Source organism: Hyalella azteca, unplaced genomic scaffold (genome assembly GCF_000764305.2).
Source record: "Hyalella azteca isolate HAZT.00-mixed unplaced genomic scaffold, Hazt_2.0.2 contig12030, whole genome shotgun sequence".
NCBI classification, from domain to species: Eukaryota; Metazoa; Arthropoda; class Malacostraca; order Amphipoda; family Hyalellidae; genus Hyalella; species Hyalella azteca.
Genome location: NW_025942000.1, coordinates 63971 through 79957, shown reverse-complemented (window position 1 = coordinate 79957; position 15987 = coordinate 63971). Strand labels below are relative to the sequence as shown.

At 37.4% G+C, this 15987-nt stretch overlaps 2 protein-coding genes across 2 annotated transcripts; one reads left to right on the top strand and one right to left on the bottom strand.

Moving 5' to 3' along the window:
* The first annotated feature begins 533 nt into the window (after positions 1 to 533).
* On the top strand, positions 534 to 5400 carry LOC108671953 (NADH dehydrogenase [ubiquinone] 1 alpha subcomplex subunit 11). The gene is made up of 3 exons (XM_018159554.2): positions 534 to 738; positions 3992 to 4207; positions 4867 to 5400. Exons 1-3 carry the CDS (start codon positions 642 to 644, stop codon positions 5052 to 5054), a joined length of 501 nt encoding a protein of 166 aa, XP_018015043.1. The 5' UTR covers positions 534 to 641; the 3' UTR covers positions 5055 to 5400.
* A 540-nt stretch (positions 5401 to 5940) lies between these two features.
* LOC108671951 lies at positions 5941 to 13444 on the bottom strand. Its single transcript, XM_018159552.2, has 5 exons — positions 12731 to 13444; positions 11803 to 11946; positions 9886 to 11248; positions 9218 to 9438; positions 5941 to 6162 (listed from the first exon to the last, which is right to left on the bottom strand). The coding sequence occupies exons 1-5, from the start codon at positions 13377 to 13379 to the stop codon at positions 6032 to 6034; spliced, it is 2508 nt and encodes an 835-aa protein (XP_018015041.1). The 5' UTR covers positions 13380 to 13444; the 3' UTR covers positions 5941 to 6031.
* Between the last annotated feature and the right edge of the window lie 2543 nt (positions 13445 to 15987).

Genomic DNA, 15987 nt, shown 5'->3' with positions numbered 1-15987 from the left:
TTGACAGTCTGATAGGAGATTATTAGCAGTCAAATGATAATTGACTGATCCAATATTGATACTACGAACTATAACTACTGCACCCGTGTAGAATATTCGTAATATACTACTCAATCAGTTGCATTTAGTTCTAATTTTCCCAGTGGAAATTTAAAACACTAAGCAATATATAACAAACAAAATATTTTTATATAACAGCTAAATTATTTTAAACCAGTTCCTACTTCTTAGACAAATTTGCATTGACATCTTTTGACATGATGACTGCATAATTGAAAACGTCGCTAAATATAGCAACAGGGACGTCGAGCGTTTAAAATCGCAATCGAAAATTCGTTTCAAAATAGAGTTTATATCATCATTACGAATCATTTTTACCAATAAGCCCTCAGTCGCTCGTCAAAGAAATGTCGGAAGTCATGAGAATATCGACAATGATTTCTGAACATTTTTCTCTGAACATCATTTCCAAGCTTTTAAACATATCAATAGTAAAACATGTATTTCATTAGATAATTTTTGTCTTTCCTTTCTAACGGATCTCCTCGGAAATGTGTGGCTGCGTTCCGTTCGGCTACAAGTCGGGTCAGCTGTCAGTGTCACTTCATATTTTTCTTCAGTATTAATAATTCATTCGTATAATGGGAGCTCTATGGAAGTACAGTTACGATGATTACCCTGATGGTACTCACTGTTTGTATAAGACAGCTTGTGTCACCAAACAAACATCACTTCTAGGTAAGACCTTTTTAAATTTTATGGTATCGATGATACCGTTGATACGGTAATAATGAAATAGGTATTGAAATTTATTATATTATTTTTTATGGAAGTCTAAGTCAGTCTCAAAATCAACGACTCCAATATTTGAAGTCACAATCAAGGCTGGTAAATATAATTTATTCAAGTTTTTTACTGATTTATTGTTGCTTCAAATTCACATGATTTCAAAATTTACGTGGATAGAATCATAGAAGCTTCAAGCTTGGTAAGTTGGTTTAGCCTTGCCTATGTGGTAAGTGGGTAGAAGTTCTAACTTTCCCTATTTATTACTAAGACCTCATAGCTCCAGAATGAAACATTTTTAATAAATGTGAATCTTGCATCTTTATTGTGTACTTTTTATAACAATATTGGAGAGCAATCATGGTGCCAATCCATAGGTTATTCCACTATGCAGAGGGTGGATGCAGCATCGGCAATATATGGATTTTTAAGCCCAAAGCGTCGCCGGCCATTTTAAAGATGCGTCGCCGGCCGCCGGGTAATTTTTAATGAAAAGCCATTTACGCTGAGTAATGACAAACAGAACGAACTATTTACAAGCCACGAACTTATTACAAGGTTGCATGCACGTGTTACCCCAAATAACTAATTTTACCCTAAAAACAGTCCGGTTGTACAGCAAGTGTCAACTGAACAAGTAATAAAGCAGNAAGTGTTCCAGCAACATATTTTCCATTATTAATTATTTAAATATATTAACTTGTGGTGCAGTAAGATATCAAATTGTTTGAATTCTAAACAAACATGGCGCATACATCCAGATCCTAGCGCCAGCAGTGGCCATTCAAGGAACTACTTTATTACTTAGTATATTTACTATGATAATAATAATATATTATTCTGCTTAGGCACAGTCTCTCAAAATGTTGCAGCAACACATTTTCCATTGCTAATTATTCACATTTATTTATTTGTGGTGCAGCAAAAATGCGAAATATTGCATTGTTTGATGTCTTGTTGTGTGATGTGTTCTTTTGTTGTTGTGTGACGTCACTGCAGTTAAGGCAGTGATCCCAGTGAATATGAAAACAGTTTAGTATTGCGATCGATGTTATTTGTGAATAATATTTTTGATTGTGATATTATAACATATTTCTGATGGTGAAATAATTTTGATTGTGATATTGACACTTGCCAGTAGTACCTATCAACATTTGAACATCGAAGTTCTAACATAATTAATTACGAGATAAAAGGACTGAGCAGAGCTGAGATCATTCATGGCTGAAGCTTCTTAACTGATGTCATAATTGTCATTGTCATTTTTTACGTCATTGATATCATTCTGGAACCAACGTAAGTAACTAAGGAATTTCCCAGTTCAAATATTTATTGATATATTTATATAAATTTCAAAACTTTATGTATTTCTAAAGGGAGTTGTGATGAGACCATGGGAGTCGAACCGTTGAGTTTAGACCATTGCATTGATTGCAACTTGCAACAGGGGCCCAAGGGCCAAGGGCATGGGGCCTTGCGAAGGGTTAAGACCACGGACCGCCGCTCGGCGGTGGACCGACATAAGTACCTCTCTTCATAGACTTCCACTATGAGAGCAATATCAGACGATAATCAGACCATGTATGATGTATCTACTACTACTAGTAGTCTAGTACAGTAGTACTATCTAGCAGCTCTGAAAAAAGGCCAACAAATTTCAGTTGTTGGCTGTTTGGTTGGTAAAACATTCATTGCCTATTGAGAATTTCTGCATTAGGACAGAAATTCTAAAAAATTGCTGACTAAAACAGATCCTTTTATAAGCTATTCAGAAAAATTGCACAGAAAAATATATAATTTTTTTATATTATGAAATAAATTAGGCAAAGTGATTTGAAATGGTAAAATTTATTACAGGCAAGCAGGATTAGAATTTTCCTATTTGTTATCAAAAATTTTAAGCTCCAAAGTGACAAATTTTCATTAAATTTGAAATCTTATATGATCTTATGCAACTTTACTAATAATTAGATGGGACATAGGAGGTAATTTATTTAGCAGTAATCTTGTCAATCAAAAAATGGTATGAACATACCATTTTTTAGGTATGTCTAGTGTACTAGTCCTAATCTTCATACTATGAAGACTCTTTTGATGGTTTGAAAGGTAGATGTTTTCCATACAGAATCATGCTAGCAAGCAAGGCCGCAAGGGTGTTTTTGTCTCCTTCAACTTTTCAAGCAAGGGTGAAGGGACTAGACACTAGAGTACCTATCAAACTTTCCCAGTCACACCATTTATGGAGCCTCAATATTCCTGCTAGCAGCTAGATGAACAATCTTCTATCTAATAGCCTACAAAGATGCACAATCAATCCATAAGATTAAAAAATGATATAAAATAGTTTTCTGTTAAGCCTTGAGATTTCAGTAATAATAAGAATTTTCAATCTAGTGTAAATCAGATGTAAAAATTGATTTAGTTTTTCTCAATTGCATTGGCCGACTAAAATTTATGATAGGGGTACTTCCTAATTAAATTTTAAATACTGCAAAAAGAAAATAAATAGAATTTTTATAGTGGAACCTAAAAATAAACTAGTATATATTGAGTTATCAGCCTTTTTTGGCCTTTTTTGCTCTCGGATTTATCCGATTTTTGGCAACCCTTAATTATGTACCACTACGTCCTAGAGAAATACATTTCATGGTATGCATATGTAACACTTCATAGTCAATGTGTTAAATTATCTGTAAACTATTGAGTGTAGAAACCTGAGGACATTTGTATGCAACAGAAAACATTTTAAAGTGGTCGTACATTGTGGCAAGCATCAATGCAAGTCATTTTGGCCCACTAGAATGTACCATTTTTGGGAAGGAGGCTTGAGACAATATTGCTCTGGTTACTCATGGCAGACAGGAGAGGGTTATAGATGCATCAGAAAGTGTATGAATCCTATGCCATACCACTGACAGTCTGATTCTTGAGCACCAAAACTGGCAAATCAGGCAGGAATCACCTCTAAACAAGACAGGAATGCCTGTGCTTGCAGACATTGCCACCAGTTCCAATGACTCTTTCCTAGTTTCTTTCATAACAGTTTTAGATATATTTGACTGTTTATTTTTTCATATTAGACATTTCTCATGTTTTTGAGTCTAATTTATATAAAATATTAATTTATTTGTATTTTTCAAGCCACATTTCTCATGTTTTTAAGCTTAACTTATGAAAAATATTAATTTATATGTATTTTTTCAAGCCTTGGCCATGGGGACATTTGATGTCATTAACATCTCAAAACCAAGCAACATCGGTGGAGCACTTATAAGATACCCACGGTACATGGTGCCGGGTTTTTTCTCTGGTCTTGTGTTTGGTCTAACGACGTGCACCCTCACCCAAATGCGCCAAAAGGATGATCACTTCAACTACATTGTTGGTGCTGGATCAGCTGGCATTGTCATTGGAGCATGTAGTAAGTGGATTATTAATTAATTACTATTGATCTCTAATATGGTAATTTTTTTTTTGCTTTCTGGTAGTGATAAGTTCTACTGGAAATAATTTTCACAATTGAAGGCTCCTTCGCAAATGATTAATAAAAACCATTTTATTTTCTAAAACTCATTTTTTGCTAGATTGTTTAATGAGGGTTGATGTTCTTACTTTGCAATCATGAATGCAATAATCCACTGGAAGTATTCTGGACCATGATTTGTGCCTCTTAAGATGTTCTTGCCATAACCTAAATTTTGCTTATTATCTAGATTTGATTTTATGTGCACTCTTTTATTCTATCAAACACTATTTATGGAATGGAGCATTTACATGATCATATATCCAACATTAATGGACAAAATAGAAAAATAAATGATTGTTCAGATATTTTCTATGTTGTTTGTTAACTGAAACTTCAGCAACTGTGTGCTTTCCTGGCAATTTTTTTAATAATTAGGTTGTTATTTATCTGCATCATCTGTCATTGCTGATTATAAATCATGCAGATTGTTTAGGATTTTGTTACCTAAATATCTTGTCTACGTATGTCTGAAATTAATTGTATAGTCAAATTGAGTACTACGTATAATTAAGTGAATGCTGATTTTTGTTAAATTGGAACCTTTCGGCTCACAGGGCGGTCGCTAGCGGTCGGCATTCCATTGATGCTACTCTTTGGTTTGGGTGGCGCCATCTACAAGGAAGTACGTGTTAGAGGAACCGAGTTCTTCCCTCACTTGAAGCATGAATATGGCACCTTTGACACCTATAAGCGTGACTACACCCTTACCGCTGAACGACCAAAATACACCGGCATGGAGTGAACAACTTGGGCTCCAGTCTGCATATTTTATGTGCCCATCATACAGCGCATCATGTACTTGATGCATCGTACCTACTATATAGTAATTTACAGATGAACTAAAAGTCCTGTATAGCTTCAAATAGGCCTTCTAGGTATTTTTTTGAACCATTCTATTGAGTGCATTAAAAAATTATATATCTGCGATATGCAAGAGCCAAACTAATTTCAAGTAAATTTTTATAATTGTAATTTTTTCTCCCCTAATAACGTCTATTTGTTTTCAAGTTAAAATAACATTTTAAGTTTCTAAGCCGAAAGTGGTTCATAATTATTTTGGAGAACTTGTAAATATAAGTAGGCCAACATGTTAGTCTTTTCTTCTCATCTATCAGCACCCACCCAAGTATTGGCTCTTTACTCATTGGTTCTAATACGATAATCGTCATTTACACTGTTGGTCTGGTCCTGAAAGTTAGCATCGGTAGACTAATTGTTATGGAATGACTCGTTTAAAATTGAAAACTGCATTTAAAAATTTTGCTGGTTTCACCTATGAAATTTTATTGGTGCAAATCTTAGTATTTTGACAATTTAAAATAGAGCTATTTGTTAAACAAGGAGCAGCACTCGTAGTTTCAAAGTTCATGATGTAATTTTCACTTGCCTAGTTCCTCAAAAGAATTATCTTCACACAACATAAGTGCTCCAATGTATTGACATTGGAGCACTGCAATGCAATTTATTGACATTGGAGCTTATGATTTAAAAACGCCTCGCGTGGCGTGAAGAGATCACTACCCCAAAAACAACATACGGTGGCAGGAGTCTTCTTTGTGAATGTACGTATCCAGATGGAAGTAAATCTAGATTTTCCTTTAATTAAATGGGAATGAAACAAATAGTTCTTAAATTACTTCAAACATATATCATTGCTATTGAAACTTCAACATCATTATAAACCTATAAATCCAGCAACGAATTCTCCAGCTTCCGAAATTAATCATCGGCGGTGGGCGTGTCTGAGACAATAGGGGAGGTTAGCAGCACGACGACAGCTGAGATGAGGAGGCAGGAGCCCATCAAGTAGTATGACGGCACATAGCTTCCCGTGCTGTCTATCAGGGCGCCTGTGAAACAAAAAAGAAATATAACTCAGTACTCACTGCAGTGAGTGACAGAGAGCGCATTTTCTCGTCGTCGAAAACGTGAAGTCACGGACAGACATGGCGAGCACAATAGTGCATTTTTTTCCATAAATGAGAAAATGTGCTAAAAAGAGCCTAAGTAGATCATGAAAGTCGAGCTAATAGTAACTAGAATTTTAAAGAAATAAAAGCGATCTGATTTTAATAGTAAAGAAGAATTATCAGTTTTGTCAGTCCAAAAGACTGCTAGGTAGAATTATGTTAAAAGTGAGGTTATGACACGCCATTGTGTATCTAAAAATTTCGAAACCTAAATTGCGAAAAGTTAAGTTCATCTAAAAATATAAAAGTAATAAGTTCATATATAAATGACCGTCACAATCGTTGGTTATGTTTAATTAATACATGCGAGAAACTCGTTGATCTTGTACAATCAAATAGAGTCGCATAAATAAAAACGCTTGGCATTCAGGAATTCAAATAGGGTTGTTCGAGTCCTGAATAGGGATGGATATTCAGGAGTTCATATTCTTTGAGATAATAATGAAATCTATTCCAAAAAGATTATAAGGGTATATTTAGTTTCTAATGCACTGATTATTCATTACAACATTATTGAAAAGCACTTGGAGTATAAACATAGAATCTACCTGTATAAACATAGAGTATAAACATAGAATCTCAGTCCATGAATAATGTTGAAGCAAGCCTCATTTGCTCATGCCCTAAACGCTGAGAAGCAATGGCCTCCGCATAATCTTTGTCCAATGCGTAATCATGTTTCTTAAACATAGATTCTTGCAAACATCACGTTGTTCGTTGCGTAATCATGCCTGTGCAAGCATAGACTCTTTCATGTTGAACTAAGTAGGCGTTACGCCAAAACGCTCACGAGATCTGAACGTCATCAATGGCGGGGAGCCAAGGTATTCGAGTATACATTACTTGTGACCTAGGAAACTTCTGGGTCCTGGTCGTCGTTGATGGGGGACCTTGACCTGCGTCTGTAGTTTTTTTCACAGGAAATTTTGGTGGGATTCATCCCCAGGGAATTAGTTCAATTTCGCAAGAAATTCGATTGGAATTTGTCCAATTCCACAAGATGTTCTTGCCTGGCAACCAACTACTACTGTATTCTTAAAAATATTGCACGTTTTATCATCTCTTTATTCATTCTAGTGACTGAAGGAAATCTTTAGGATTTTTCTCTCAGAGTTAAAATTCTATTCAAGCGTCTAAATATATTCTTTGTGAAAAGAAGTTACTTTACCGTCTTTGACCGAGGAATAATTATTAACGGAAGCTTGTGCGCTTGGCATCGTTGCATCTAAATATAGACCAAAGCATTTTTTTCTCCGTCCGGCAATCATCCGATCGCCTTATCTGCATGAAAATGCCCTCCTTGGTTGTTATCAGAAAAATTTCTTTTCGCTACACGTTTTTCCTCTCTTAATAGCCATGTGAACTCGACCATATGCACTTCGGAGAATATTTACTGTATCTTACAACGGGCATCATGACAGGCAAAATAAACGTCGTGCAGAACACATTTTTGCCAAAACATGCACTCGTTATTCGCCCCCTGTCGGTAAAATATAATTTCACTTATGCGTTACCTATGTAGAAATTTATGACATATTCGAGAGCACGAATATTTTTTCCTGCTAAAATTATGGAACAAATCGTTAGTTAATCGTACGTCCACAGAAATGTCTTGAATTTATCCGGTATGATATTTCAACACATAATTATGATTTAAAAACTTTAAAACGTTATTTCTTGGCTAAAATCCGTATCTGAATCTTTAAAGCATGTGCACTATTTCTATAAAATAATTTGATTTGTCGCGATTAATCGTTACTCAATAACCATATTTTGAATCATTTGTCCAGTAGCGCAGAAAATATATCCTAAATTGGGCCTTTATTCGCCCCTGTACCTATAACTTATGTTGAATACGGTAGGAGAAAGTGGGTTACAGTGGCGACACGTTAATTATTTCATATTATAAGGTAATAATTAACAACAGTTAAGGTTAGTAATGGGACACGAGTCAGTGCATTGAGTGACGTGGCAGAGGGAGATATTGCACTCTTTAAAATATAAAACAATTCACGTGTCGCACTGTACTCACTTCTTTCTAATGCAGGGAAGAATGATGCAATGACCGGGCACTGCTTATCTGATATTACGTCCTTGATTGCGTTTCTATAATATAATACAGGATTTCGAAGATTTTCGTCGAATGATAAGAGGTTCTCACGAATGCATAACAAGGATTGGGCGTATCTTTTCAATTCTGAATCATTTTAGGTCGACATATGTGAGCAGTAGTTATTTAGGAAAAAATTATTTTGTAGGCTTACCCTGAACTCGATCAGGATTGATGTGTTCTGAAATTTGATATCTTAAATTGCAAATTTTATCGATATCTAAAATTCCCACAGAAAATTGCAAACGCAGTGGCTGGGCATTTCGGAATTTATGTTTTATCGCAAATAACGTTGCTTTAATCTCCGCTTGATGATAGAAGTTCCTGTCATATTTGATAATCCCGATCTTACTTATTTTTACACTGACTTTTTCTAACCCCTATGGGATAAGTGATAATGAGATTTAAAGATCCCTGAATGCGCTGTCCAATAAATCGAAAGCTTATTATATTTTTTGCGGCAAAAATGCATTAATCGCTGCCTGTGAGTTGGAAAATTACGAACGAGTTGTTGAAAGCTTTGATCGAATTCCGATGGATAAGCCGATACAAATACAAATAATAAAGATTAATGCCGACTAATTCCAAACAGGAATTATCGTAAATCTTCGTACAATCCGGTAACCTTTTTTTTTTTTTTTTGGATCACATCTTCGTGGATGTGATATGAAATGTGGATATTAAATGGGTATGAAATGTGTAATACTCGCTTTCAGGTCCACGTATATATTTTTTCGCCGTTTTAACGAGTTTTCCAGCATTGTACACGAAATCGAAAACTTCACAGATACTCGTGCGAGGCAATAAAAATACACATAGTCTCACCGTTGACTTGAGGCGCGATGAAACTGGCGAAGCCCATGGCAAGTCTGGTGAAGCCGTAGGTGGCAGGGAGCTTCTCGCAGCCGTAGTACTTGGCGAGGATGGCAGGCGCCAGCACAACGTACGCCCCCAGGCCGAACCCGTAGCACCCCATCGCTGACGCCGCGCCTGCCAGCGATGCTGTCAACGGCACGCTCATGGTGCCCGCTGCTGCCAGCGAAGTCCTGCAACGATGTTATTCCTGTCAACGCCTGTTCCAGCAGCATTCCAGTAAATTTTAGCCACTCATGTCTATTGAAGCATAACTGAGTGAATGTTGATGTTTGTTAACTTGGAGCCTTACGGCAAGCAGGGCGGTTGCAGGTAATATGGATAATGCAGCCACGCATTCAAGTGAATAAAACGTACCTTTTAAAGTATCTATGTGCATGATACAAGTTCACGCTTATATCGAGTCTCAAGTATTCGCTTAGGGGAATGCTGTTGCATTCAAGTGTTTTTCGAACATTAAGAAGTTTCGCTAATAAGGAAGAACTGATAGATATTAAAGAACCAACATACTTACTTTTTTGTACGGATAACGACTGGTTTAAATAGGGTTTTAACGGCGAAGTTGTGGTGACATCGAATACTTTCAAAAACTTTGAACTTCTATCAGTTGATCAACTTACACCAGAAATATCAGATGTGACAGCTTGAAGAAGCCGTAATCAGCGAGGAACCCAATGGACATGCGGCCGCAGAAATCCGACGCTGAAGTAATGGACAACAAAGTAGTCACCTTAGCGGTCGACATGCCAATGGACGTGAAGTATGCATGGAGATAATATGTAACTAATGGAGCAGCCATGCTTATAAAGAATGATGAAATACTCATGAGTATCATTGACTTTGAATGCAAAACCTGGGTGTCAAAACTCGCGCATACAGCCGTCACGAATGACTTTAATTCATTCCTCAATGATCTTTTCTTCTCAGGAAACACTTGATGCTCTGGATGGATGTTCTTGTCCATCTCTGAGCTATCGTTGACTTTTGAGATTCCGGGATTCTTGAAAGAATTTTCTAATGCAGATGGCGAGGCATCAGGTTCAACAAAGCAATTCCCAAACTCGAGATTTTCGACACTGAAATTTGTATCCTCCCCTGTCTCGTTTAAATTCGAAGCTGCACTACCATTCGATGTAAGTGAGGGCGGAGAATCAACTTTCGGAGACGACTGTTTTAACGCAAGTTGTCTTAATGAAATCTTGTGATGCGATGCCTTTGTCTCTAGAGATGTAGGAGCCTTGGGTGAAAGAAAACCGGAAGAAAATTCATCAACTGAAGACAGCGACGAATTATTTTTCAAAAGGTCAAAGTCCTTGTCATCATTGGGGCTCTGACATTCACTATAAAAGCGCTTTCTTCCGCCTGCTTTCAACAGATCAGCTGACGCTGCATGATGAGAGACTGGTTCCATCTCCGACACAGTGCGAGTCCTTTTAGTTTCAAGTTCATATTCTCTTTTATTATCTGAAGGAATTGTGAATTCTTTCAAATTTGGAACACTGACCAAAAGAGACGCGCTGCGATAAGGGGACAGCTGACGCGCTAAAAGTTTGCGGCGTTCGTTTTTCAATATATCAATAGTACTAGGGCTCTTTTGCGCTGCTTGGTGATTTGACAGCAGGAAATTTTCGAGTTTCGACCACGTTGGATTTTTCTCAAGATGTGCAACAGGCGAAGGCAATGACGAGCTTTTTCGGACGGAACGCAAGGCTCTTCTCCTATCCTGTTCCTGGATACGAGCCTGAATGTCTGTGGGTCTGAAGAGACACGCAGCAACAACGCATTGGAGTTCCAGAGCCGAGCTGATCAGAAGAGTTCCTCGCAGTCCATATTCACTCAAGAGATACTCCAGCAACATCGGCATGAAGAATCCTCCGATGGCGCTTCCAGACACGCAAATTGCACACGCGATTGTACGGCGCTTGTCAAAGTACAAGTTGACAATCAGGATGCCAGGAGTCGTGATCCAACCAACTCCTACACCTGTTGGGTAATTGTAGACGTCAGTCACACAACCCGAAAAACATTGACACATTCCAAAATATTCCATAATTAATTAATCGACAAAAGCATTCCATAATTAATTATTCCTGTGGGGTTTTCAACTAACTCACTGAGAGCGTCCCTCGCAACATTATGGATAAATGGATTCTAATAATGCTTGTTAAGAAACTTGAAGTATGGCAAATTTTTGCTATTACTTTAAGCATGATTATAGACACAACAGGACAATTCTGGCTGATACGGAACTAAAACCTGAGGTGTCATATTAATATTCTTAAGGCAAATTATCCTGCAATGCTAACATCGCACCTCGATGTAAATGTCAATTTATCACGGCTCGTTCAAATATTACGTCATTAATTATCAGTAACAAAATTCTTGATATGATCGCAAATTGATAATTATTAAAGTGCAAAGAAATGGCATGATCTTGAAACTCGAGACCGTAATTCAGAGACATCATTAGACTGCTATGTTTCAAGATAATGAAATCATCCATAACAGGTCGTGAGGCTTAAAGTTCATGACTTCACCAACAAGAAGACCAAGCGTGAAGACAAGAGTCGAGACGGATGTGGCGAAGGCACTTGATAGTAGTCCACAGAAGGCTAGAAGTCCCCCGGCAATGGCTACCCTCCTGGAGCCAAACTTGACACATAACACACCAGTCACCGGGCCTGAAGGTAAACAAAAGCGAGATGTACTTCGCTGCAAAAGTATGAATGGTGCAATGCCTGACAATGCAACGATCACTTTTATGTCGCATTAAACTTATCACTAATCTTCTAGCAACTGGGTAAACCCCATTTGCGCCAAAGCAGACTAATCGCTTAAAAGTGATATATTAAAGAAATGACCGCTCAAACGATTGGTCTTAACGTTCATATTTTTGGTCTTGAAAAACACAATATTGATGCTACGTTGATTATTTTAGATAATTTTAAACGGTTTGTTTCTGGATTTATGGATTTTTCCCCAAAGCCCTTGAATATATCATACAATCTCATTATCAGTGACATTCTTTTAGGATGTCATGGCACTGCGTGAATAATTTTTCACAATGTATATCAATTTCCTGAGAATTTAAAACTATGAGGTCAAGTTCTATTCTAAGAGATAATGATCTTTGATAGCTGGTAGATTAGATTGCAGTAATCACCACTGAGTTAAAGGCAGCAAGGATCGAGCATTCATTTACAAAGGCAGCAAAATGAATGACTATCTCAAGAGCAGCCACAGTATTCATTTACCCTTTTATGGCAATTTTATGATATGGCCTTATAAAATTCACAATAAAAATAAATTAAATAATAAGATTATTGTAGCGTTTTACATCATTAATTATCAAGAATGTACGGCGATTCACGTCAAAAAACAATCACAACCTATCATTAAGGAGCATAAATGAATGGATTGACATTCAAACACAAAGTAAATGACTCGCACATCTCTACAACTCACACAGCAGCAGCCCAGACATGTTTAGCAATGCATGTATCCATGATGCACGGTACGCTGAGTCTCCGAACTCGTTCATGATCCTGAGGTACAGCACACTGTAGCTCTTCAGGAACCCGATGGTCCAGATGTTAGCCATGCAAGAAGCAAGCGCCACGACCCAGCCATACCCACCATCTGGAGGTATGAACTGAGGTTCTTTCGTCTTTAGTTTGGAAGCATCGTCGTCAGTGCGTAAATTGTGACTTGAGCTCGAGGAAAGTTTATCGCTCCGAGCAGAATTTACTCGTTCGTCATTTTTAATGCTGTTTTCGACCATTAGTGAGCTTGTTTCCTCAGCATCTTCGCTATAGCTGTTAGTTTTGCATTTTGAGATAATAGGCCCTTCGAAACTTTTTGGATTGTTATTTTGAGAATCATTTCCCTGCGAAAATCTATGATATTGCAAGCCGTTTTCGATCGCGTCATCAATATCTCTGCAATATTCTTCGCCGGTACTTGGAGGACCTGGAAGTATCTGTACAACAACTGAGCAAAGCTCGCTGTCTGTCGCAGTAGCGGAGGCTGAGAGAACTTTATTGTCAGCCGTCGCTAAATTTTGTTCGTTGTTACTTACGGTACTTACTGAATTGCCACCTGATTCGCAAACCATGATGGAGCGTGAGTTAAGAGGTTACAAATCCGAACGATAAAATAATGTAACGTTTTTAGTTAATTAATTACTGGCTGCCAACAATCTGTTGACTAAAAAGATTTTTTAGGTGAAGACAGAAAAAGTGAAATAAAAGTGTGCACATGATGCTATAAGTTGGGAAGTTGGACATGACTGAATAACGTTAACTCCATCCATGTTTCATACCGTCGAATCACCAAGATATTATTTAAGAAACGTTTTACACAATAGAAGAGATGATGTTTACAAAGAACTTAGTCTTGGACAGTGCCAGTAAAATAAAAAAAACTGTGAATAGGAAATTGATTTAGGTTTAAATATAGCGCACCATCAACCAGTGTCCTTATTTCCATATTTTAGCAGAGGCCATTGTTCTGCCTAATGTATGGTAACAGTAACACGCATAATTACTTAGAATAAAGCAAGACCTTGACGTGCCCTGCACCGTCTTGCACTGAACATCACGGAAAACTGTTGCCATGTGCATACAAATGCTAGCGCTTCAAGCAGAGATAGTGTGACGATGCAGAATAAGATGCGGTCACTGCATATCCAGTCTCATTTCTCACGTGTTCAGTGGTTCTTTGACTTCTGCTTGCATGGACTCGCCGTGTTGCCGCTCCCTTACCTTGCTGTCGATGACCTAAAATCAAAAATACTGAAATAGTGTAGTACTCCAAAATTTCGAGTTTTTTACTTAAAATAAACTATACCTCTAACATGGCAACAGCGAGTAGGAAGTTTATGTCAGGTCTGCATATTAAAGTTCTTAATCGTTACCGCATCTAATATCTACGCTAATACCTTCGTCGTTGCTGCCCCGTATCTTAACGAAGTAAGTTATCTTCAGGCCGATCCTCACAACAGGCTAGTTAAGTTCCAGTCTAAGATACTTTATAGTTTTATGAGTAACTATTATTGCAATATTTATTTTTTGAACGATGGTTTCAGATAAGATTTACATGTCAACAGGGCTTTACAGTTGCCAATAGTATTATTTCAGTATTCAAACTTCGTGACATTAAATTATCCGGAGTTGCGTGTAAGAAATCAATAAAACTCCTTTATACATTCCCTTTAATTTCCCATTTTAAATTATTCGAGGAAAAGCTTCCGTTCACCTCATCCCTCACTTTTTTGGGAATGACTGGCACTTTCGCCATAAGATGGAAATACTTAGTCAACATGAGTCCGCTTGCTAGTGAGTTAGGAGGAATGTCGATTAGGTATAAACCGGCAACGAAACGTATTTTGATTTTCCTGGATCATTGTTAATTTATACACGTGATTAATCTTCACAGGAGACATTTTGAACAATTTTTACGTTTTTATGATGAAATTTATGAGTGCATAGATTGTTCATGTTATTTTCGCTTCAAAATACTAGGCAGAAAGCAGAAGACTGCAATTTGATTAATTAAGTAACAAGGAATATCGAGAATAGATTTAGACCTCATAATTTTGCGAGCATTGTAAAGCAAGCTACGGAGCAGTTTAGCAGTCTTCCATTCGATTTAAGCATATACAAGGCAAAATTTGCTTAAGTTAAGGCAAAGATATTGAACACATTTAGCTGTAGGCTGGTACGGTAATAAGTTGAACTGTAGGACTGGTACGGTAATAAGTTGAACTGTAGAACTGGTACGGTAATAAGGTGAACTGTAGGACTGGTACGGTAATAAGTTGAACTGTAGAACCTGTCTCTTATACACATCTAGATGTGTATAAGAGACAGCAGCTAANATACTTTTTATATACGCTATCGCTGTCTCTTATACACATCTAGATGTGTATAAGAGACAGGTAATAAGGTGAACTGTAGGACTGGTACGGTAATAAGTTGAGCTGAAGGACTGGTACGGTAATAAGTTGAGCTGTAGGACTGGTACGGTAATAAGTTGAGCTGTAGGCCTGGTACGGTAATAAGTTGAGCTGTAGGACTGGTACAGTAATAAGTTGAGCTGTGGGACTGGTACGGTAATAAATTGAGCTGTAGGACTGGTACGGTAAGGCTGTAAGGCTTGCTTCACGCTACACTGCCGGGCATATGTCAGTCAAGATCCAGTCCAATAATTTTTAATGCGTTTCTATATAAGCATTCGCACCAGACAGGCAAGGCAAGGCACCTGCCATGCTAGGGACGATCAAGGCAAAAGGTATTTTGACCGGGACGTGACTGCAGCGTTGCCAACTGTTTTTTTACGAGTTTATCAGATTGACCGCTCAAAATGCCCGATTTTAGCAAATATAGCAGATCAAAAATATATTTACCTGACTCTTTCTCAAAATACCATACATCTGGTATGGAAATATACCAGTTTGCAACGCTGCGTGACTAGCATGGCAAGTGATACGAAGGGAGCTGAAATGAGGACGGCACGTGACCGTACCGAACACGTGAAGGCACCTGGCACGTGCCCGGCAGCATGGTGTGAACCAAGCTTGATTGAACCGCGTTCGATCCATTCTTAAGGTAGAACATACAGGTTTGTAAAAATGTATTTTAGCTATATTTGGGAATGTAAATCAATAAAAACACATAAATAACATTAATAAAATATTATTATTAATCAATAAAAGACAATAA

Coding starts and splice junctions, on each gene's coding strand:
- LOC108671953 (XM_018159554.2), top strand. CDS start 642: ATGGGAGCTCTATGGAAGTACAGTTACGATGATTACCCTGATGGTACT. Junction 739..3,991: donor CAAACAAACATCACTTCTAG/GTAAGACCTTTT, acceptor TATTTTTTCAAG/CCTTGGCCATGGGGACATTT. Junction 4,208..4,866: donor CATTGTCATTGGAGCATGTA/GTAAGTGGATTA, acceptor TTCGGCTCACAG/GGCGGTCGCTAGCGGTCGGC.
- LOC108671951 (XM_018159552.2), bottom strand. CDS start 13,379: ATGGTTTGCGAATCAGGTGGCAATTCAGTAAGTACCGTAAGTAACAAC. Junction 11,947..12,730: donor CATGTCTGGGCTGCTGCTGT/GTGAGTTGTAGA, acceptor GTTTACCTTCAG/GCCCGGTGACTGGTGTGTTA. Junction 9,439..9,885: donor TCACATCTGATATTTCTGGT/GTAAGTTGATCA, acceptor ACATCGTTGCAG/GACTTCGCTGGCAGCAGCGG.